The 25,043-nt window shown below is 38.6% G+C and overlaps 1 protein-coding gene across 3 annotated transcripts in view; it reads left to right on the top strand.

The window, feature by feature from the left end:
- The window catches only part of ZC3H7A (zinc finger CCCH-type containing 7A), a 45,105-nt gene that overhangs the window by 12,570 nt on the left and 7,492 nt on the right, over positions 1–25,043 (top strand). For 2 of the 3 annotated variants that reach the window (XR_013347382.1, XM_077829107.1), the window contains exons 2-16: positions 2,129–2,232; positions 3,136–3,175; positions 4,079–4,276; positions 5,569–5,727; positions 8,479–8,559; positions 8,647–8,688; positions 9,546–9,579; positions 10,514–10,800; positions 12,096–12,303; positions 13,321–13,388; positions 14,244–14,436; positions 16,159–16,320; positions 17,966–18,162; positions 18,422–18,519; positions 21,668–21,849. Coding sequence is in view for 2 of the 3 variants with exons in the window: in XM_077829107.1 (XP_077685233.1) it covers positions 2,165–2,232; positions 3,136–3,175; positions 4,079–4,276; positions 5,569–5,727; positions 8,479–8,559; positions 8,647–8,688; positions 9,546–9,579; positions 10,514–10,800; positions 12,096–12,303; positions 13,321–13,388; positions 14,244–14,436; positions 16,159–16,320; positions 17,966–18,162; positions 18,422–18,519; positions 21,668–21,849 (2,017 nt within the window). In the remaining variant the exon portion in view is untranslated. The remainder of the gene's footprint in view (positions 1–2,128; positions 2,233–3,135; positions 3,176–4,078; positions 4,277–5,568; positions 5,728–8,478; positions 8,560–8,646; positions 8,689–9,545; positions 9,580–10,513; positions 10,801–12,095; positions 12,304–13,320; positions 13,389–14,243; positions 14,437–16,158; positions 16,321–17,965; positions 18,163–18,421; positions 18,520–21,667; positions 21,850–25,043) is intronic. The other variant, XM_077829108.1, reaches the window with a different exon arrangement.

Here is a 25,043-nt window from a genome sequence, read left to right on the forward strand (position 1 = left end):
TGAGAGGCTTACTAATTAGACTCATCTTGCTTTTAATTCTGTCAGCAGTTAGGAGATGAAGATACAAAAACATCTCTCTAGATTTTGACTTCATACGGTCGGTATCGTTCATATTAGAGGGTATTCCAACGTATTTTTCAGTAATAAATGAAACAGTATTACAAGTTTATTTCGCCTGCAAGAAATACAACAGCAGTTATTGGTGCAAAATATTTTGTGAGCATCTGCTGGTATTTTAGCAGTAGTGCAGTGAATTTGTTTTTTTGAGAGCAGGGTTGGGTATTTGACTGGTCCAAAAATCTCCCACAAATGCAAACAAACTTGTTTGTCTTAGCAATTGGCTGAACAAGAAATAGGACTGAATGGACTTGTAGGCTCTGAAGTTCTACATTGTTTTGTTTTTGAGTGCAGTTATGTAACAAAAAACCCCTACAGTTGTAAGTTGCACTTTCATGATAGAGATTGCGCTACAGTACTTGTATGAGATGAATTGAAAAATATTGTTTCTTTTCTTTGTCATTTTTACAGTGCAGATATTTGTAATAAAAATAATGTGAACACTGTACACTTTGTATTCTGTGTTGTAATTGAAATCGATATATTTGAAAATGTAGAAAAACATCCAAAAATATTTAATAAATTTCAGTTGGTATTCTGTTTTTTACAGGGTGATTAATCAAGATTAATTTTTTTAATTGTGAATAATTTTTTTTTAGTTAATCGAGTGAGTTAACTGTGATTAATCAACAGCCCTAAAAAAGTAAGACAACCATAGGTACTTACGCCAAATTACCAAAAATGTTACTTAACTAAGTTGTTTTAATTCAGAATAATTAGAAACAGAATGAAATGAAGTTCTAGAAAAATGAAAGAATGGCACCATGATTACTCCTGGGGGAATTCTAAGCCAAAAAATTAAAAATTCTGCGCACGATATTTTAAAATTCTGCAAAATTCTGTATATTTTATTAGTCAAAATAACACTATATAATCACACCAGTTTCAGTTATTTTGGTAATTTATTTCAAAATACCTGTCAGCAACTACATCTGTAACAATACAGACACACCACAATTTCCCCTGGAGCAGAGTGTTAAAGAAACCCCTGTTTCCTCTGCCCCTTCCCCCTCAGAGCACAGCAGGAGGGTGCCCCCCCAGCCCAGACACTTGCACCCCCTCTTCCCTCAGAGCCCACCTGGAGGTCCTCCCCAGCCCCAATACTTGCACCCCTCTTCCCCCCAGAGCCCAGGGATCCAGACGGAGAAACATCTTGGTGCTGGGTCCTAGGCTTGTATGGAGTTTCCTGTACGCCACCTCCTTCCTTCAGGGCATGCCAGGAACTGCAGCTGCTGAGAGTCCTCCATCTCCTCCCCCTCCTGCTTCTCCCTCTCCCTCCCCCCACCCCAGTGTCTTCTACTTGCAAGTTGGGCTGCGGGGTCCAGTGGCCAGCAGCACCTCTGCAACCCATTTCTGTGGGAGAAAAAGGAAATCCCTGCATTCACAACTCTAATTTCTGCGCAAATTCTGCAAGCGCAGTGGTGCAGAATTCCCCAGGAGTACTTGATGCAATCAGAGAGGTAGGCCATAGCCTATGTTAGGGCATTCTTGCTGGAATATTTGACCATGGTCAAATAAGTGTTTGACTGGCGGCTTGCCAAGTTTGTTTGAGACTGTAACACGGTCCTATGCCATCTAGAGTGGACAAGTTCCCGAATAGTCAGAGTACTTACCGCTGTTTGGTAGTGACTAGCCTGGCTATTTTTGCAGTGGCTCTGACACACTTCACTTATAAGTCTATCTAGTCCTTCATGAGTGGAGGAATAACATTCTCAGCAGGTGAGAGGAATAGAAACAGAGATTGGCGGGGAGGTTCTCTGTGAAATTGTTGCACACAACTCGGGAGAAAAAAGAGAATGTTGGGTTGGACACTCGGCTTATACCCGCCCCTGCTTATAGTAGGAACTTAATTTTAATGCAGCGTCTGGAAAAAATGACTTCTCGCTCCTACTTCTGTGCAGTATCAGCATTGTTATTGAACCTAGCCTTGGTGTGAGATTTGAACCATCTGGTCTAGAGGCAAATGTACTAGCAAGTGGGGCATGTTAAAAGCCTCTGTTTATTCTTTCAGAAACCGCAGAGTTAAAAAGTGGATGTGCGGGGTAACATGTCCAGTGTACCTGAAGACAGAAGTATCAGACAGCAGGACATCAAGAAAGGATTGCAATTTATACAGTAAGATCTTATGACAGATGTTCTTATGGGTTTGTGTGTGTGTACAGTCCTACTTAAAATGTGAAAAGAAAAGGAGGACTTGTGGCACCTTAGAGACTAACCAATTTATTTGAGCATGAGCTTTCGTGAGCTACAGCTCACTTCATCGGTATCCGATGAAGTGAGCTGTAGCTCATGAAAGCTCATGCTCAAATAAATTGGTTAGTCTCTAAGGTGCCACAAGTCCTCCTTTTCTTTTTGCGCATACAGACTAACACGGCTGTTACTCTGAAACCTGAGACTTAAAATGTGGTTAGACTTTTTATTTATACTGTCTTTAAAGAGTGAGATAAGGGTGAACATTTGGCCAATTCATACTTCGTTATCTATCCACATTTCAGCATACTCTTGTTTTTAAATGTTTAGGGGCTCAAAACTGACCCTCCCGTTTGCTTTAACACAAGTAGGAATGCCAGAACTAAGGCTGACCATGCACCCTTAATTTAGGCTACTGGTGCGTAAGCATTACAGTAGTGTGCACTCATGTAATTAACAAAAAGAAAAGGAGTACATGTGGCACCTTAGAGACTAACATTTATTTGAGCATAGGCTTTCATGAGCTACAGCTCACTGCATCCGACAAAGTGAGCTGTAGCTCACGAAAACCTATGCTCAAATAAATGTGTTAGTCTGTATCCGCAAAAAGAAAAGGAGTACTTGTGGCACCTTAGAGACTAACACGGCTGCTACTCTGAAACATGTAATTAACAGCTACTCTTTTTTCTAGGACCCCTGCCTAATATACAAAATGGATGGTGCTCAGGGAATGAATTAAGGGTTCTGAGTGCTACAGACAACACGAAGTTTAATATTTATTTTTAACAATCTACTCATTTACAAAATTTGCTTATCTTTAATTCCTAGGTCTACTCTGCCCTATCCAGGGACACAAGAACAGTATGAGGTAATGGAGTTATTCTCTGAAATCTATTAGAAACATATGATTCTATAATAGGTAGAAATCTTCCTTGTGGTGCTTTTTTTAAAAAAAAAAACTGTCAGTTTTTCTGAGGGTCTAAATGACATTTTTACTAGTTTTTAATACTGATAAACTACAGTGGTATTTATCTTTCACTATCTTGTCCCACCCTGCCATGTATATAATCAAATATTTGAATGCACAGAAATAAGTTATATAGTAGCTCAGAGAGAGAATTTTTAAACTGCAAGTTCACTCAACCTTGGCTACAAACTTAGTTCCTACAATTTCAGGAATCAAGATCGTGTTCTTTTTTCAGTGAAGTTAGTTTAGCACCTCATTGGCTAGACAGGAGGAGGTAGATTCACATGGTGAAACTACCCAGGCATTTTTCTGCAGTTGTAGATAACTGGTCATTAGTTTAGTTTTGCAACTCGCTTTCTGTTGATATTAAAACTCTCTTCTTTCTCAGTGGTTTGAGTTTTGGACATGAATGGGCAACTGGTCTGATCCAAACTTTTCCTGTCTGAGACTTCCGTGTGAAATACCAGAATATATATAGTGTGTGTGTGTGTGTGTGTGTGTGTATTTTGTTCCTGCAAAGGGTAACTATTTCACATGTCGTACATCTTTCATGAGCTGCTTTGTCAACAGTTGTGTCCTACATTTATACCTAGGTTCTTTGGTAATGGGTACCTTAGAAATGCCTAGATAATACTTCTCTTGCTACTTTCCTGTAGTGTATTTTCTTTTAACCTGGAAACCAAATCTTTGCATTCAATTTTTTTCCCATTAACTTGTTGCGAGAAAATTGTGAGTTAATATGTATTCAGAAGTATGGAATGTTTGCAGAGAGTTCTTCTGTTCATGAGTGCTTCTTTGTTCCAGTTATTCATACGAGGGCTTGTTAGAAATCTCTTCAATGAAGGGAATGATGCATACCGAGAAGGTGATTGGGGAAGGTCACAGAGCCACTATACAGAAGCTTTAAACATATCAGATTATGCCAATTCTGAAGAAATCCACATTTCCAATGAAATACTAGAGAAGCTGCATGTAAACCGTATAGCATGTTATTCAAATTTGGTAAGCTATTTTTATTTAAGCTTTTGCTTCTTTTCAGAGAGAGTACATTAACAAAATATGAAGCCATAGAAAATTCACTAGTAGATAAAGAGCTCTTGGTTATGGTTTGAGAATTGTCAAAATGATTCAAAACTTGATTCTCAGTCGTCTCTCTTTAAATATGTAAGCATGTGTCTAGATATATTTAGACAATAATACTAGAAGTATCCTACTAATATAAAATGGTCATACCACACTCAAATGCTGATAAAGCGGTAGGTTCATCCTTCAGATAAGATTTGTACTATACCTACTTCCCTGTCTTTTTGCCTGTGGGTGGACATGTTTTTGGGGGGTGGGGGGAGATCTTAATGATGCCCCTATTTTTCACTGGGCTTTATACTTAAGCTACACATGGACCTTTTCAACCAGTGTGACCTATGTAGGGAGCATAAATGTGTGTATATATACAGTACTAGTGCTGCTCCTTAATTGTCTAGAAAAGTTGCTAATGAGTGAGGCCAGATACTTCCTCCTCTCACAAATCATCTGTGGTGCCTCTTCTAAAATTTTCCATTTGTCATTTACCATTATAGTGATCCATTTACTGGAACATCAACAGATATCAAGTATGAAGAATTAATGAACCAAAGGCATTATTACTGTTTCCTTCCTTTCCAGCTACATAAAGAAAACCCTGTCTTATTTCCAGAATGAATTCAAAATAAAATCTTAAACTTCTACCTTGAATTCATCTAGAACTGAACTATCCAGAATCTGTCCAAGTAATAGGGCTGTCTGTCTTTCTGTGAGCCAGATACACTGCACTTTTGTCAAATAATATAAACTAGGATCATGAGGCTTAGTACAAGCAGGCTTTAGTACTTTTGCTGCATGAACGCTACCTTTGTAAGGTAACTACTCTGCTGTGCTACCTGAGTCAGTGATTTTTCATTAAACATGGTAAATGGTAGCCTTGAAATAAATACTAACTTTTTTTTATTATTTCAAGGTTGAATTATGTTTTAGCTGGACTACAAAGAGGGTTCTAGCATACTTTGACAAAATACTGTCCGTCTTCATTTGCAATCTGACTACACAGCATTCCATGCTATTTGTAAGAACAGTAAACAGCGTTAATTTTGGGTCAGAGTTACTCACTTTTTTCCAGAAGTAAAACGTTAACAAGGAATAACATCCTAAGAAGAATTCCAGCACTTTTTGATTTAAATATACGCTATTTGAATCTTCTACTCTAGTAACAAAATATTATTTATTGAATAAGCCCTTAAACTTTTTTGCCTTTCTCACAGAGATTGCATGATAAAGTTCTAGAAAACTGTGAAATAGCTTTAAGGTTAAATGAAAACAATTTCAGAGCTCTATATCGGAAATCCAAAGCCTTAAATGAATTGGGAAGGTATAAGAAGGCTTACGATGTTGTTGCAAAATGCTCTCTGGCTGTACCACAGGTAAGTAAATTATACATTGTTAAGTTTACTTTACAAATAATGTTTTGGAAATAGCTGGTACTTTATGTAATACAGTATTTTCTCGAATGCTTATTTATTGCACCTGTTTTCAGTGCGGAAGCTAAGAAATATGAGGGTTTTTTATTTGTTTTGGTTTTTTTGGTAGGAAAAACTAGGGCCCCCAAATTAAGTAGAGCTGACACAGTTGCCTGATCTTTTTCAGCAAGGAAAATTGAGTCACGTGATGTTTTGGTTTTGCTAGTATGTATGGATGGCACCAGTGAGATTCTTTTAGAGCAGTGATACTCAGACCTCAGTGGTTCAGAAGCCAAATGAGCAATCAGCATTACCCAAAAGAGCCACAGTGGTAAATGAAACGATAAATTCACACTATAGTACTCCATATTCATATTGAAACTGTATGATGGGAAATAATTATTTAGTTTTCATTTTTATTTATTTTTATATATATATATATATAATATATAATTCTCACAGCAGAATGACTGACCACATATTATTTTATCAACTACAGTTGGTTAATAACATAGTAAAAGTCTCCTGATTGGTTAATAATTTAAATCACATTTGTGTTTTAATAGCATGTGCTGCAAAGAACCGCAGGAGATGCATTAAAGAGCCACTTGTGGCATGGGAGCCTCAATCTGAGTATCAGATTGTTTTTGAATTTCTTTAATGTTCTGGATTTCCTCTAGCTATTCTAATATTTATTTACCTGTCATACATTCAGAATCTTCAAATCACACTTCTTACCTTCAGTAAAATGTCCTCTCCTTTAAATACATATTTTTAAAAAGTGCATTAGAATCAGATAAACTATGCAAATTGGAATTATTTACTTTGGCCACAAGGATTAAATGATAGCAGGGCCGTCCTTAGGCATTAGAGGCTGTGTAGGTCACCCAAAAATTTGGGGTACCCCTGGGTCTTAGTATCCACCCTCCCACCTCTTCCTATCCCCTGTTCTGACCCTTCCTGCAGGCTCCCACAGCTGGTTGCTGCAGCCTGGTGACTCTTACTCCAGAGGGGATCTAGTAACTTAAAAGTGAGAGAGCCTTCCAGCCTGCCAGGCCTATTAGCACAATGTTGAAACTGTTAAAGAGCCATTCAAGTGGTAATGAAGTCATTTGACAGGCATTTGCCAACCCCCAGGTATATACTGTCAGATTCTGAATTTACTGACAAAAACAGTTGTGCATTACTGTAATATTTACTCAGAACATGTTAGTCTACAGGACCTTGTATTAAAATTTGCTTTAAAAATAATTCATTAGTGCAGTGTTTCCCAAACTTGGGATGTCGCTTGTTCAGGGAAAGCCCCTGGCAGGCGGGGCCGGTTTGTTTACCTGCCGCATCTGCAGGTTCGGCCGATCGCAGCTCCCACTGGCTGTGGTTTGCTGCTGCAGGCCAATGGGGCTGCGGGAAGCGGCGGCCGCGGATTTTTAGATGCACAATCTGAGTATTCATCTTTAGGCTTAAATGCTTGGATTTTCAGACCTGCAGTTTTTAAAATAAATCCTTCAAAGGACCTCCCTTATGTCAAATACATTTTTAATTTTAATGACTGTAGTACAAAAAACTTGCTTCCATTGGTCATGGGGCACCAGTTTAATAATACTGTGTCAGGTCCCATAAATCCTAAGGATGGCCCTGAATGATAGACCTCTTTGTAAACATCCCTTATCCCAGTAATGTAATGGCAGGTGTCATGTTAGTACTAGTTGACTATTCCGTTTGTGATGGATTTTGTGCTGTGCTTAAGACCCGTGACTGTTTCATATTTGGCATTCCCCCTTCTGCCTTGTTTCAGATGCCTTTGTAGATGTGGCTTCTCCCACTGACTAGTCTCCACCATGGATTTTTCTTTTGCTATCTATGCTGTGGGGTGAATGGTTACTTCTTCTCCATTTGATTCTAAATATTGATTAATATATATCTTTAATCTGGCATCCTGTTCAAAATGAACCTTTAGAAGACATGATTGTGAATTTTGTGTGGCTTTTTTTTCCTTTTCAAGACACAATTTTTGGCAAAGTGGCCAGAAATTTAAAAGTGCTGGGCACACATGACCACTTCAGTTGGCATTTCTCTGCTTCATACACCTGAAAACTGGACCACTTAGCTAGGTGTCTAAATTTCAATTTCAAAGCCTAACTTTAGGTACTCATGTTTGAATACCTTGGCCCTAAGGTTTAAAGTAAATCTGCCTTGATTCTTCTTGTAACTTTATATGACATATTCTGAAAACTAAACTTTAAACTGTCAAATATTCTAAATGCTATCTGTCATCTAAAATATGAATTAACTAGGACAAAGTGAAATATGACTTGATTTTAACACAACGCTTCCAGATACAACAGAGTATATTCCCAAAAACAAATTAAATATTCAGTGATGTTCTTTAATAGTTGACATGCTAATAGAAATGTGGCCTTCAGTTTGTAAAACTACAAAAAATACTCAAACTGTAGAATCTGTAAATCACACTTTAATTGCTAAAGGCCTTTGTCTTTATGGATCTTAAACTCATCTTGGATAAAATGGTATATACCTTTGAACTCAGTTATAGGCAGATGTTTATAATTTTTATTTACATGTGGGGTTAGAAGCACACTATCATAATTCCTATTTACTTTGGAATGAGAAAACAGTTGTACCACTTTGCCTGAGGGGTGGGGGTTGTGTGTGTATGTATAGAAGTATATAGAAATGTATATGTATTTGTTTTAGGATGAAAGTGTGATAAAGCTGACTCAAGAACTTGCTCAGAAACTAGGATTAAAAATAAGAAAAGCATATGTCAGAGCAAGGGTAAGGAAGTTTGTTTTGTTTTGTTTTTAAACCTCATTCTGAGTTTTTAATATCAACTTACACTTACCATGACATGTTTAATTGCAGCCAACTTCCTCAAACTCAGTTTCTGGAGAAGTGTCAATTAAGGTAAGGTTCCACATGTTCACAGTATAAATTGATTTTGAAAGAACTATTTTCTGTATTCTTACAGTGAAGTGAAACTGACCAGTTAACATTTGGTTAAAGTTTCTGTATCTTAGGCAATGGTAAGGATTCTTGTCTAACCTTGTGCTTGGTTTTGCCATGAGTATAATATCTTACTCAATCACTTGATCACTTTTATCCAAATTATCTTTGTACGAGAACTTCCTTGAATAAAAGATAGTTAAAAATGCTGTCTTTACTCTGTTTGGCCTTAACTATTTGTAAGGTCTTGCTAAATGGACACAGTTAACCATTGCTTTCTGTACTTAATGACAACTTAAGTACTACAGATGTCCAGGTGAGTACTATGGTTCACATAGGTTAAGGATAGCAAGTTGAATGCAGCTCAGACACTGATAAAGATGTACTATGAGACCTGCACAGATGCAGTTCCAGGTCTTAGAGGCATAAAGTTCACCTAAATTGTAAACAGATGTTGGCTAGAATTGGTTACACATTACATTAGTAAACATGAACACTTTAAAACAGTTGATTTAAATCTAAACAGTAAATAAAGAGCATATCTTATTTTAGGAAATGAAAATTTGTTACGTTTAGTCTCACCTTTGTTAATTTCAGTTTCTTATGGCTGCAGTGCTTGGGTTTCACACACTACAAGGAATGCTTTTGTTTGAAAAGCGATTTTTCTTTCATCTTTAATTGTGGAAATCTAAATTCTCATAAATTTTACAAAAGCTAAATTTTAGGTCAAACTTAGATTGATAAAGTCAACTTTAAAAATGTATGCTTGAAGGGTCTTGTTGCTCTTCAAATTAATTGATTGTTTTACTTATCTACAGAATTCAAATTCTTCTGTAGAAGATATTGAGTCAGGTGAGTCTTCCTGGACTACAATATTGTTTGTTAATGAAAGGAAGCTAAATACAAAGTGCAGCGCTGGTGTGTTTGTCATTGTCAATATTCATAAAATTCTTTATATGAATCATGAATTGAGCTCTTCTCCGGAGTTTGCCTTCTGTGAAACTGGTATTATATTTCTATCAAGTGTGTGTGAAGGTACAAAGAGCATTACAACTAGGAAAGCTGCTTTCAAAGATGACTTCAGCAGTGGTTTCTCCCACATCCCTTGTCATAGGTAATAACTGCAGTGACTTGTAAAGGTGACAGTCTCCACTTCAAGGGGTTAAAAAAATTATTTAAAAAAATCAAAAAAGTTTCTCAAGTCAGTCCAAGAAATAACTTCACATATCACTTCTTAGAACAGTTTTTTAATTTGCCAGCAAACTAAACTTAATAGACTGTGTGAAAGGTGTATGGCATTTTGAGGGATTTGAGTGAATGGTGTGTGTGTGTGTGTATGCATACAGGTTAAGGTGGCTGTGCAAACTTTATTTAAATTTCCTGACTTTGTTGTTGTTTTCTCTTTTTTTTTAATATTGTGGTGTTCTAATATAACTTCTGTAACTTGGAAAAATTAGTGCTGAGGGAGTGGACGTGGGGAGGCAGAATAAAGCTAGCATGTGATAACTTAGGCCACAAGTCTCCGACTCTTCCTGCCTACTTAGTATTTCAAAATATGCAAACATTCCAATATACACATCTGCATATTTTCTTCTGAAGTTAATTGGTTAATACAAACACTTGTTATGCTTTTCTTAAGCATCTATATCTTTATTCCAAAATTAAATTTCTTTAAGGCAAAACATATTTGTACCAGATTAAAAGTGGTGAAAGAATCTTTTTTTTTTTTTTTTTTGCAGAACATTGACTAAAAGTTTTGGTCTCTTTCCCAAATTACCTGTTTCAGATTTATCAGAAGAGAAACAAGAGACACTTTCTACTGTTCCGTCATCAAATTTTGTCCCAGAAGTGTCAAGTGACTTGGCCTCAATACCTATGCAATCCGTATCTTCTGTCATGCCTCTTCAAGTGGAAAAGAGTTCTCTGCCTTCTGCAGTGCTGGCAAATGGGGGAAACCTCTCTTTCTCTATTCCAGAAGCATGTTTAGATTGTGGAGATGGAGATGATATTAGTATTGGGGAAGAACTTGATGAACTACTTGATTCTGTACCTGACTCGGATGAAAGTGTAACGGTAAACTTTTGTGTTTAATTTTTTCTGGAGAGGAATCATTTCAAATGAAATCTTGTTTTTTAGTTTGATAAGCAGGCTCACAACTAAGTGTATAAACTATAGTCATGCCTATTCTGTCAAATTGCACCCTGTCTTTTGACTCTAATATGAACTTCCCAGCAGAAATGTCATGTTTTCAGTTTCTTCTTAGAATAGTGACAGCATTATCCGACCAGCTCTTATCAGGTAATAAAGATGAAGCAGTGTCAGAGATTGAGGGGTTTAGAGGCAGTTCTGGAACAGACAGATACATTAAATAGCAGGTCACTAGGATCAGATGGTGTATATCTGACGGTTCTAAAAGAATTTGAAAATGAAGTGCTGAACTGCTAACACAAATATGCAATCTCTCATAAAATTGTCTGTTCTCTGATGTCCAGTTGAGCAGTTGTGGGGGGAGGGGAAACCTGCCAGTATGTTAATATGTTAACTTTAGCATATAGCATTATCCTTGAAGTAAGGAAATGGTATCATGTCAATTCTTGAACAGATTGTAACTGTAAAGTGAATAATAGTTCCTCCCAGAACAGCACGAAACTAATCAGGATAATACTATTAGTATAATTTACTAATGAGGCTGTAGTAAGTAGATTCTTCATGCAGGTTTAGTGGACACAATTTAGAATAAAGTTCAGTTTTGAGAAGTGTGTGGTGATTCTCTGTCTTAAAGTGTTTTTTAAAGCAACACTATTTAGAAAGCTTACTTTGAATATTTAACTTTCAGTATTTTAAAATAAACTGAGAAATGTAACTTTCTAAATTTCTGAAATAGATATTGCAAAGTAAAGGAGTTCTAGGAAACAATCTACCATGTTAGAATAAGACTTCTTAAAATTCCATTAGATATTTTTAGGCCTCTTTAATTTCTGCTGCCTCTTTTGTCTGTGTATTTAAAGGTATTTTAGAAACTAAACTCTCAGGGTCTGGTCCTGGTCCTGCAAGGGTTTTAAACCTGTGCTTGACTTTACATGTTGTGATTAGTTCTGCTGAAGTTAATAGGACTATTCACCGTGTATAAAGTTAAACATGGGTAAGTCTCTGCAGCATTAGGGTCTAAAATTTAGATTGAAGGACTGAAGTTCAAGATATTCTTCATTTTACCTTTACCTGTGTAGAGATAGGGTTTTTGTGCTAAAACAAAGCAAATTACTAAAAGCTAGACTGTTGCAGACCTCTTAACCTTTTTGAAGAAAAAAATTCTGAATGAACATTTAGTAAAAATATTTCTCTTCTTTTTTTCCCCCCGCCCCCCTCAGCAAACCACAGTAGTCGGAGGACCCATTCCATCAGCTAGTGTAGCTCCCAATATAGCCTTCTCCACAACTTTGTTAGGAACTTTACCAGTTGGTGCAGGATTTGTTCCAGCAGCCTCATTTTCAGAAATGTATTCACAGCCTCTGGCTTCTTCTTTGGAAAATTTTTGTTCCTCTTTAAACACCTTTCCAATCAGTGACTCAAAAAGAGGTAAGAAATGAGTCTGAAGTTATACCTGTTTAATCTTACTTTAATAGAGAGTGGGAGAAGTCTGTGAATGACAGCTGACTTCTCACTACTAATCAGTGTAAACATTAAAGGTTTGTGGTGAAATGTTCAGGCAGTTTGACTTGCCTATGTTTTAAATGTATCAAATGTATAGTCAATATATACTGTGACCAAGAATTAAAAACAAAGCAACTGTTCATGTGGTATCTACATAAACATGTTCTAGACGCCCTCTGCTGGATCTGCATGAACTATTACATAGGTTTTCCTAAAGCTGTTTTGATGTTGTGCATGTAAAATTAACCTGAGAAGGAAGTAAATTTTAAACTCCATTTAAAAATCGGGGTGAGGCTGGGGATTTAATATGTGCCTGAGTGAAATGGGAGTAAATAAATGGGGCTGTTTTTTTACTCTCAAGATTCTAAAATGACTACACAGGGGAGAGTACACACTGAAAAAACCCAGCAAAGACCTGTTTAAAAAATTTGCTTAACACTGAATCTAAATAGGTGTAAGTGGTGATGAATACCAAGATCAGTAATGAGCTAAATAAATAGGAAATATGCAATAAACTAGAGTTGAAAAAATAATCCCCCTTATATCAGTCAAAAATCTTGTAGTTGCACATTCTTCTTTGTAGAAGAATGGCTATTGCAAAATTTTGGTAGACTGTCTCCCTAACCATGTCCACAACCAGGGATTTGAAAGTGAACTGTTGCCTGTTTGCCCACCTTTTACATTCTGGACCTCTTTCTTCAGTCTGTCCTTACAGTGACTGCCTCAACACATGTTCTGTGGGGCTGCTATTAAAGGTAATCCATTGATTGACTGAGTCAAGATGACTTACCTTGTCTTTCTGTCCAGAGACCAAAAGGCATTTGCATGTAGTGGGAAAAGACATTGACCCCTGTCACTTCTATAGCAGATGCAAATTCTTACATCAATAAAATGTGCTGAGAGGGGAAATAACTGAAAAATTGTTTCTTAATCACTGTCCAGATCTATCCAGTTCAGTTTCTAGAGATGGAACACCAACACTTAACAGCAATAATTCCTCTCTTTTACTTGTAAGTATCTTCCACATTTTCCTTCACATGAATCAAATCTTTAATATTTAGTCATCAGGGTTTAAGGAAGTTTTTATTTTTTTATTTTTATTATTATTATTATTATTATTTATTATTAGTTTTAAAAATGCAGGGATAGCTTCATCCACCATTAAAATGTAGCAACTGGAGTGGGAAAACAGTATCTGTTTGAATAGTACACAGCAACACTCTAAGACAGAAAGTTTTAAAAAAAAAAACCCCGAACTACTTTCCGAAAATCCAGGGGGAATTTTAGATGAGGAAATTGTATATACTAGTGTCCTAGCCAATTTTTGAATTTGGTAAACTTTTTAGCAAAATGCAGCATGGCAGCTTAAAATGACCACATGTGGTCACAACTGTCTGAATGTTATCTTCTATGAGTTTGCCATCTTACCACCTTGCAGTCCAGCCAGAATAAGGGGCAGTATGTAACTGCAGTAGTCCACAAGCAGGGCAGTAACAATATTGTGACTAAGACTTTCAATCTGATCTGTGTTGTACTTGCATCTGAAGCTCATGTATCTTATTTTTCCCAAATGCTTTCTCAGTAGTGGCTGGCTGGTGTATGGGTGGAGCTAGTGATTTGCATACTCTCAGCCCACCTGCTACTGCACTTCTCTCAGTCCCAGTGTGGGGTTTGGCAGTGCATTCAGCCTGTAATGGGGATATGAGCTCCTTATTCCCCTGTGTGGATATGCAGCCAAGCTTGCAATTGAACCCTATATGAAGACAATCTGATGTTTTGAGGAAAACCTTCACTAACTAAGTTCTAGTTTTGGAGATCTTAAAATGAGGTTGACAGATCAAGTTAAATCTTGTTTCTTCTGGCAGATAAATGGCCCCAATGCTTTGTTTGGGACTGAGGATTACATGGGAATTGCAGGTCAAACTAGGAATGACTTTTCACATGTTTTTAGCAGTGGAACTGCTAACGTAGCTGTATCTGCATCACTTGTTGGAAGAAACCCATTGGAAGGTACACATGAACTAAGACAGGCCTGCCAATTATGTTTCATCAAAACAGGTAAGGAGCGCAGGAAGTCAGTTTGATAGATAATTAAATACATATGTACTATATCAGCGTTGTAAATTAAAATGTTGTTGGTTTCTAGAAGTGCTCAGTTTTGACTTGTGTATCATTTACAAACAGAATATGGATCTGAATATTGAGTCATAAAAAACGTTGCAACCATTTTTCTACCTTTTTTTTCTTGATTTCATGGTCTTGTCCTAATGGGTTCTTAATTTCTAAAACCCCCAGCAATCACAACATGCTTTCCTCAAGCTGAAGGCTTACTGTGTAAGGTCATTCACATTCTGTATTCACTTTCCTCCCAACCCCCAGGGTACTCTGAAGAATGACACCTTTGCTCAAGACTTAAAAACTTGCAATACCCACTCTGATTGGTCATGGGGAATTGAACTGCAATTCAAAGTACCCGGTAACCTTCACATCCCATCTGTTTTATTGTTCTTTCAAACTAATTCTAAATCATTATCGTGATGCTTCCAAACCTTAGCAATAATTATTAACTTACCTTCATTGACACAGAGGGTCTTAACCTATTTTGGGCCATTCACAGAACTAATCTTTGAGGTCTGAGCTATTGCTATTACACAGCTGTATTCTATAAGCAACTTTTTTTTTTCATCAAGACTATTCTTAAAATCGAGCACTATTCTTCAGGTTATAGACATTCTGAAATATTAGTAGAGCAATAATATATGTATAATATATATGTATAATAATTCTAAAATACTACACTGACATATCTAGGGAATGGTTATTGTAGTTTGCAGTTTATTGCTCTTTAGTTTAAAACTACTTTTATTACTGTGTAAGGAGGATCAACAGGTGATTTTGAAATGCCACATAGACATGATGTTTAATAAAAAGCAGCAGTTAGAAAATGCTGAAGGATGAACTTTAAGATATATCCATATGTTGGCCTTTAACAAAGCATTGGTTTCTTCCCTTGTTTCTTTGCATCCCTGCTTTTCCTACCCATTTCTGAAACCACACAGTTCCACCATGAACTTTTTTGTTCAAAGAGAACCGGACAGGAATGCACCAGACTCTATTCTTAGTGGGTTATTGTAACTCCTTTTATTGACTGGGATGGTCACTGAGCATTGGAAACTTTACAATCCCTTCGCTGGTATATATGTATTCTTAGTATTTGTGGCTTTGGAAGCAAAATAGACCTAGTTTTGAACCCTGTGCTTAGCATGTGACAGTTAAAACACTACCAACTAGACCGTGGGGCTGGTATTGTATTCCTACAGAATGCAAAAGTTGACTTTTTACTTGAGGTTGTGTTCTGTCTTTGAACTCCCGCTTTGGCTGTTCAAGTTTAATAAAAATTAAATATTTAGTTGCATGGTTCTCAATGACTTATTAAAGGCCCAAAACAAATTTTATGAAAATTTACCCATTTGGGCCTGCAAAAACAGAAAAATACAGCTGGTTATTCCCATGCGGAAGCAAAGGAAGACTGTAAAATCTTCCTTAAATGACCTATTTTTCTTGTTGGTCTAGTCTTGTAAGTATTTGCATAGTTTTCTTGCACTCTCCCTCCCCTCCCCCCTTTTTTTTTATTTAAGATTACTTTGGCTCTTCTAATTTATTGGTGCAAGTAAGAATTAAGTCTGTTCACACATTTCATATTTGGACATGTGCCTGAATACAAGTTCCACAGTTACTTATAGCTTATGTGAACTATAAACAATTTTTCTATTATTTTAGGGCCTAAGTTATTGGATTTCACTTACCATCCCAATTTAGAGCATAAGTGTAAAAAGGATACTCTAATTGGTAAAATAAAGAATTCTGAAGATAAATCATGGAAAAAAATACGCCCAAGACCAACAAAAACTCAGTATGTAGGACCATATTATATATGTAAAGGTATGTTTTAAATATAGAAGTTACATAGTTTTTACTGAATTAACAAGGAAATTTCACTAGTTTGAATGCAAAATTAATTGCAAGGTTTTAATTCCTATACTGAATATAAAGTAATGCATGTACATTTTTGTTATAAAATATAGAATGAAGCTCTATTGTTTTTGCTGATTAACAAAAACAGTTTATAGGTATTTTTAATATTTCCACAGGGATTTAAGTGAAACCCCATCATAAAAACTAATGTGATTATTTAGTTCATATTCTACCTCTAATTATAATTGTTTATTTAAAAAACATGAAAATGTATCTGGCTATTTCCAAATAGAGCCAACTCTAGTATCCTTGTGACTTGGAGGTTCTGGACACTTAAGTAAAAGTAAGCATTGCTTCATAGATTCTTGGTATGAACTTCTGCTTACAACTTCAGGGAGCTGATTAGTTTGATCACAGATATTGTGCACAAATTAACATTTTGTACTCCTACCTACAGAGAAGAGAGTGGATGTCTGTGAAAATATTTTTCTGTTTTTTTGGCTTGAAATACAGAAGGGAAGCTGGAGGCTGTGAGGATAATTGGGGTACACATGCAAGCTCTAATGGACACTCCATATCTTCTGAGGGGCTCTAAATGTAGTAAAGTTGTTGTCCGGCTATACTGAAAGGAGGACAGGAGACTTTTTTGATATGGATTTAATCGGGCCGCAACTGTTATTAGATGTCTAGGACTACCTGGCAGATAAAAGTGTACAATGCAGGCAACTCCATGTTTATTCAAATTACCCGGGGTTTCTGGGTAGTTTCATCCTGGTTCCCCAGCCAAGCCACTGCTTGGACCTTGCCATTCACCCCTGCTTGTAGGAGAGTTAAGGTGGGCTTTAAGAAAGGGGGTTGGCTCCCTGCCCTACCAATCATAGGAGTCCCCAACTCCCCTGTTCCGTTCCTTTAACTAGCACCTCCTTTTAAGTCCTTTACCAGGCCATTTAGCTGGTCACTGGATGCCTTCCCTGTGGAGTATCTGCACTGGACATCCACCCCACACTTACTAAATGAGTTGCAACATACAGCCTAACCACCTTTTCTCCTGATCTCCCCCCCCCCGGTTGGGGAACGTGGGAAAAAAACCACCTCATTCCACTGAAGTCAATAAGGGGTTGAGGGAAAAATTCCTTCCCAGCCCCCCTAAAAAGGAGCAATTAGCGCAATGCCCCCAGCAGGTCCTAACCCAGCCTGATATTCGCACCTTTCGGGGAGGGAGGGTGGGTGCTGCCTTGCCTGCTGGGTGGAGAAAGGGCTTCCCACGCCGAGGGCTTGCACATTTAAAGCCTTCTGTCCCTAACACTCCCTGGGGGTGAGTCAGCACCGCAAAGCTGATGACTACTCACCTTTTTGCAGCAGTTTCTGACCTCCTGCCTCGCCACCATAAAGCACTGCTTAAGCCTGGACAGTGTTTCCCCCGCTTAAAGGTGCGGTGTGGTCATTCAAAATGAAGTTTGGGAGAGAGGAGTAAGACCAAAAGACTAGATTAATTAATCACAGAGGTGGCTTTTCATCAGACTTTCTGAAATGCAGAGTTAAGATCTAGTGATGATAAATGTGGTGGTGTAAAAGCAATGTCAAATTTAACTTTTATTTCATGTCATCTTAGATGTTGCTGCTGAAGAAGAGTGTAGGTATCCAGGCCACTGCACGTTTGCGTATTGCCAGGAGGAGATAGACGTGTGGACTCTAGAGCGCAAAGGAGCCTTTAGTCGAGAAGCTCTCTTTGGAGGAAATGGGAAGATCAACTTTACAGTATCCCAACTCCTTCAAGAACACCACGGACTATTTATGTTTCTTTGTGAGGTGCTTCTTTAAAGGCATATTTGACTGCTTGTTTCCTAAAGATATGAAACAATTTTAAACAGTTTTTCATTTAACAGCTTTGCTAGATAGTAAGGTGAACTGCTTACGAAATGATTTGGTGCATGACTAACTTGTAAGCATTGAGGTGCATGTTGGATAATAGTTTGCACAGTCTACATCCCTAGTAGAATTTTTAAGGTGATTTCATACATGAAACATATATTCAACTTTTCTTTAATCCCTTGTTTTTGTATTTCAGAAATGCTTTGATCACAAACCTAGAATAATAAGCAAAAGGAACAAGGATAATTCTTCTTCTTGTTCTCACCCTGCCATGCATGACTTTGAAGATAACAAGTATGTCTGTCTGAAATATACTCAATATAAGTTTCAAATTAAAAGTACAGTAGAACCTCAGTTACGAAGTTGTTTGTAACTCTGAAATGATCGTAACTCTGAGAAAAACATGATGGTTTTTTCAAAAGTTTACAAGTGAACATTGACTAAATACAGCTTTGAATCTTTACTATGTGGAAGAAAAACGCTGCTTTTAACCATCGTAATTTAAATGAAACAAGCACAAACAGTTTCCTTACCTTTTCAAATCTTTTTTTTAAAACTTGCCTTTTATTTTTTTAGTAGCTTATGTTACAATAATACTGTACTGTATTTCTTTTCTTTTTTTTGTCTCTGCTGCTGCCCAGTTGCATACTTCTGGTTTCAAACGGTGTGTGTGGTTGACTGGTCACTTCATAATATTGGTGTTTGCAACTCTCAGGTTCTACTGTAGCAGAGGTTTCAAAGCATTTTGAATTCTAATTTTCATTCCACAACTGCAGATTGGCTTTCTCCTCTTAGTTGCTAGCAGTCTGGTAGTTTTGCTTCGGTACTAGTAGTAACAATACAGGCTTTTTAGCCAACAAACTTTAAAAACATAAATTTTGCCTGACAGCATCTTTGTGCTATAGGTATTGCCTTTATCTTACAGGTGGGAACCTGAGGCAAAAGGTTCTATTACCAACAAATAGCTTGCTTTGAATTAATGCATTTGTTGCATTTTCTTGTCTAAATATAGTCCTACATCATTAATTATAAAAGTGATAACTTCTTTCTCAATGCTGAAGAAAACCAGTGATGTTGATCAGCTACTCCCATCTGTTTGAAACCATTAACCATCAGTGCCCCTTACTAAGGGCTTCTGTACCTGGCAAGCTGCATTGGTTTACTAAAGGTGTGACTTTAAACTGATATAGTTAAACCTTTACAAACCCCTCTTATGTCAGTTACAGTATGATGTTTTTTTAGCTTAAACCTGTTTCTAATAGACTTAAACTAAACCAAAATAAGTTACTCTTAAACTAAAATAAGATTATCCAGATAAGGGTTTGTATCAGTTTAATTAAACTGGTGCAAGTTTGTATGAGGATAAGGTTTGAAAGCTTATCTAGCTTCATTATTTTCTGAGGTAAACTGTAAGTTTAAAAAAACAAAAGATCCCACAGAGCTCTTTATGTGATTTTATGTATGTATGAAAGTTACAGCTATTTGGACTACAATGAGAGCACTATTAAATATATGGGGACTCTACCGTCTGTAGGAATTAAATTTACACTGTTTGTAGTGTTTCTCGTTCTAAGTAAAGGAAACACTGCAAATATGAGAGTAAGGTAAATTACTGTGAAGTCAGTCCATTTTTTTAATTTAAGCCTACAAATAGTTATTGGTAAACTTCAGGTTGTGCAGGTGGGAATATTTACTTGGCAGTGGGATGTCATGTCTTTGCCTTTGGAAACAATGGGTATTGTTGGGTCCAGTATTGTTCTGCAGTAGGCAGTATTAGATTTGATAACACAGCACTGATTTCTGAGACATTTCTATCCCCCCCCACCCTACCCCACCCCGCTTGCCCTGCAAATGGTTAATTTAGACCCTAATTCTGTAATCTGCAGACTCTGTTCCTGTTCAGAGTTCCATTGCTTACAGTGGGGCTTCACCTGGTCTTAAGCATCTACCTGCATCAATGGGCTTGCAGGAACAGGACTTGAGTTTGGAGAGCAATTTATTCAAATTTCTTCAATTGAACTTAAAAAAAACCTGTAGTATAAAATTACTGAGTGGGGGTGTTTCCAGTGGAGTCCTGCAGTGATCAGTTCTTGGCTCAATGCCGGTCAGTATTTTTTCTGTGATCTGCAAGAAAATATAAAAAATTGCTGGTAAAATTTTTAGATGAAACACAGGTTGGTGAGGTAGTAAATAAAGGCTTGCGTGTAGTGAGATTTAAAGTTAATTTCTTCCAGTTATCAAAGAGCAGGTTAAGAGAGAGCTATTGTGGTCTAGATGCACCAATACAGGGAAAAGATTTCTGATATTGTAGAGGACTCTAATTTAGCAGACTAAGTGGCTGGATGTTGAAGCTAGACTAAATGAAAATGGAAATAAGATGCAAATTTTTAAATGAGGGTAAATAAGCTTCTTGGTACATTTTGTGCTTGTAGTATCTACCACAGTGGTCTATAATTGGGAGGGCTTCAGGGAGCTACTGCAGTGCAAATTAGTAACCATTGGAACAGCTTTCCTAGTAACGTCATGGGTTCTTCATCACTTGGAGACTTTAAGGGCGTGCTTACAAGGAGCAGCAATGAGGGCTGGGGGTGTTTTTTGTAAAGTGCATTAATGTGTAGTGCACTAACTGGTCTCTGTAGACCCTGTTAAAATGCACTAAACTTTTAGTTCATGCCAACAGCTTTGAAACAATACTATGTTAAAGCACACCTGGGAACTGTTAGTCTACGCCAGTAGGGTCTACATGGACCAGTTAGTGTGCAACATGCTAATGTGCTTTAGAAATCACCTCCCGCTCCCCAACAGTGCACATTACTGCTATCTATAGGCAAACCCACCGTAATTTCTGCTTAAGCTAGAGTCGTGTAAGCTTGATACAAGGGTTACTGGGGTAAAATCCTGTGGCCTGTGTTTTATGCATGAAGTTGGACTAGATGACCTTCATGGTCTCTTCTGGCTTTAAAAATCTGTTCTTGACAAATGCCTCCCTTGGCTGTACATAATCTACTCCCTGACTTCAGTAGGAGTTGTGTGTACACATACCTCAGAGGAAGGAGAGTAGGTGTCTATGTAATTCCATGGCAGTTTCCATGACAGTAGAATCCAGGAGCACAAAGAGCTCTGAATACTGCCTATTTGTTATTTTAAAGCTCAAATTTACATGCTGATATATAAACTCATATTTTCCAAAGTTTTAATAATTAATTCCTTAAGTGGAAAGACCTCATAGTCACAGAGAGAATTCACTTGTAAACATTAAACAAACAGCAGTAATCTAGGATTACTCTGCCTAGCAGTATATTAAAAGATACTTTAAAGAGCTGTCAAAATTAAAATAAAATATGAAGTGGAAAGAATGGTAACATTGCATGCTTTCCATATGCACAAGGAAGGTCAGTAACTTTACAGAAAGCTTAAAATATTGATTTCTTTTCAAAAACAGGTGCCTTGTCCACATTTTGCGAGAAACTACAGTAAAGTATTCCAAAATCCGTTCGTTTCATGCTCAGTGTCAGCTAGACCTGTGCAGGCATGAGGTCCGTTATGGCTGTTTAAGAGAAGATGAGTGTTTTTATGCACACAGTCTTGTAGAACTCAAAGTTTGGATAATGCAGAATGAGACAGGTATGTTTGGATTTAAATATTACCCCCTACCCCCAGTGCAAAAAGATAAAAGAAATGCAATTCCTTAACCCATTTGTCAGTGTCTTCTACTTACAACCTCCTGTAGTCTTCTGTATATCTAATAAACCATTGGTCAGTTTTACTAGCTAGTGGGTATTCAGTAAGACTGCTAGACACACATAAAATTAGGAAACTTTTTAGCTTTAACTCAAAACTAATAGTTTCTTAATCATGGAATCGTAGGACTGGAAGGGACCTCGAGAGGTCATTTAATCCAGGGATTCTCAACCTTTTTCTTGCTGAGGCCCCCCTTCAACACACTATTTAAAAACTCCAGGGCCACTTGGGACTTGGGTGCGGGAGGGACCCTTGTGCTTAGGCATAGTTTGACTTCTATTTTTGTGGGGGCAAGGGCTGGCAGGGTTCAGGACAGCTCCCCACAGCGGGATCCAGGGAGGGAGTACCACCTCCACCTCCAACTCACCTCAGTAGGCCATCCAGCCTGTCTGGGTTGTGGGAGCCCTCAACTAAAAATAGAACTCAAAGTGGGGACTCAGTTCAAAAAGTTCTGAAAACCGCTCAGGATGAGGGCAGGGAATGGCAAGGGACTGTGTGCAGTGAGTAGCTCAGGGTGCAGGGAGGGGGTAGCTAGAGGCTGTGTGCTGGCAGGGGAGTAGCTCAGGGTGCAGATGGGGTAGCTAGGGGCTGTGTCAGGCGGGGGAGGGGTAGTTCAGGGTGCAGGCAGGGGGTAAGCTAGGGGCAGGGTGCAGGCAGGGGGTAGCTAAGGATTGTGTGCCAGGAAGGCTCCTCCTGCAGTGGCTGCTCCCCGAGGGCTCTGCCAACCCCAAAAGCCAGGTCCCCTCATCCGGGCAGCTCTTACCAGTTGCGTGAGCAGTCAAAAGGGGCTGGGAGCTGAAGAGCAGTAGTAACCCTGGGCACCAACAGCAGATGGGAGAATGCCTCGGCTGCCCACTTCATGGTACCACCAGCCAGAGGAGCAGCTGCCCTGCACTGCCTGGCTCTGGCTTTCCCACCTACAGCTTGACCAGAGGGATGGGCCTGGGGGAGAGGAGGAGGTAAAGGGGTGGAGCTGTCCCCAGACTGCCCCACTGTATGTAAGGCACTGCAGTTTGGGGGAGGAGGGGCGAACCCTTGTCTGTCATCGTGGTGGTCTCCTCCCCCACCCGCCCCAGCGCAACTCTGCCTGTGGGCTCAGGGCTTCTGCTCGTGAGGAGCGCCAGGACTTGAAGAGTGAGGGAAATGCTGGGGCTGCTGGCTTCAGCCCCGCGCCGCTCCCAGCTTCAGCCCCATGGTGAATGCTGGGACTTGGGGCACGGGGTTTCAGCCACAGGGCCCCACAGACTTCCCTGAAAGGGCTTGTGGACTCTCCGTTGAGAACCACTGATCTAGTCCAGTCTCCTGCACTGATGGCAAGACTCAGTATTATCTATACCATCCCTGGGGTGTTTGAGGTGTTTTAGCTTTAGGTCTCAGAAATGTGTTCTTGTTTTAGTTTTATTACAAAATTGCTTTGACTAGAAATTGAGATATTTACTTTGAAGGCAAAGGAGAATGTTTCTGCTGAGTGTTAAAGACCTTGATCAAGCTTATCTTTTTGTTACAGGTCTGTGAGCCAGTTTTTTGAATTTTTTACTTGTCCAGTGTCTTTGTTCCTCTAGCTCTAAAATGGCTTAATGTTGCTACAAAATTTCCTTATTGTTAAATCTCCTGTCTTCAGGGAAGCACCCCAGTCTGGAATGGGCTGCTTCTCTTTGCCTCATTGTGGTGGTCAACTTTTTTGGTATGGTTTTGGTGGTCCCTCCAACCAACTTGCAGTGGACCTCAGCTACTCTCTCTACCTTGCTGTGTGAGGGAGCACTGCTTTAAATATTAGTTGGGTTGATCATCATGGGTGGCGATGATGCCCAGAAAAAGGGCAGTGTGGGCAATGTGGAGATACGATGTCCCATAGCTGGTCCCCTTTTTGCCCAGACTGTCACTCTGAACGTGCTTCTTCGTTGGAGAAGGAGCATCAGGTCAGCTTCACTCTGTCTGGAAGTGTATCGGCCAACTTAGGATGACCCCAGGCCAAGAAAAGTTTCAGAGGAGGACAGTTATGTGGAAGTATACAGAATCCTCCCAGTTCTCTGTTGCTCTAGCCCATTTATCTCTACTTGGCCTTTGAGGATTCCTTCTTGTGGAAAGAAGGACAGCTGCTCTCCCTTCCTTTCCTGCCTCCCAAAATGTCGAGGTTCAAGGGTAGCTGCTATTTCCTCTTAACCCCATAAACCTCTTATTAAAAGGGTTAGGCCATCCCACAAACATGAGTGTACATGTGAGTGCTTCTCTCCTACACATGTCCAGACGTAGTCAAGGCTCAACTTCTCATCTTCTAGAAGGCAAGTTGATAACTTATAGACTCTGAATGTTGGAGGACCCTAAAGAAGGGGAATGCTCAACTGAGTGGGAAGCCCCTTCCTGCCCCTGCTACAAATCCAGGCACAGACCTATTTTTCTTTTCAAGGACTCTGAAAGTCTGATAGAGTTGATGTCTTTAGTCTTCAGCCTCTCCATGGACGTTGTGGAAAAGAAACCTTGGTGAGGCTTTAATGATATGGAAAGGTGTGCAGTAAAAGTTCGTATCTCTGTGGTCACTGAGATTATTAAAGAGCCTGAGAGAAAAGTGGTTGCAAGTATGGCTATCATTAAAGGCAATGTGACAGTCTTTTACATCTTGCAAGATACATAGGCAGGTTTTGGGGGGTGGGGGGGGTCTCTCGCCTGAGTAACACTGATCTGTACATGAGAAGGGTTTTTATAGGAGCCTTGTGAACATAAACTGGAGTCTCATTTTTTGAAAAATGAGCTGGTTTTCAAGCGGATTGCAGCTAGCTTGCCTGTGGTCATTTGCACAAAGCCCTTAGGCATCTGGCTCCAGGATTTGAAAACAGGCTCTTAGGAAGATGGAAACTTAGGCAATACTTTGGTCCATCTGTGAATATATTTGTGTTATGTAGACAGTGTAGGATTTTAGGATGTCCTTAACTGGTTTTAAGTGCTTGTTTTTTGTAAATGTTGTGGTAGGTAACACCACTGTCTGTTTGGCAACCTTAGCTGTTTTTTGGAGGGGTTCAGTAGCACTTGAACATGTATATGAATAAAACTTCCAAATTGTCTAAGACCTTTGTTTTCTC

The sequence above is a fragment of the Eretmochelys imbricata genome, chromosome 10 (genome assembly GCF_965152235.1).
Source record: "Eretmochelys imbricata isolate rEreImb1 chromosome 10, rEreImb1.hap1, whole genome shotgun sequence".
Taxonomy (NCBI): Eukaryota; Metazoa; Chordata; order Testudines; family Cheloniidae; genus Eretmochelys; species Eretmochelys imbricata.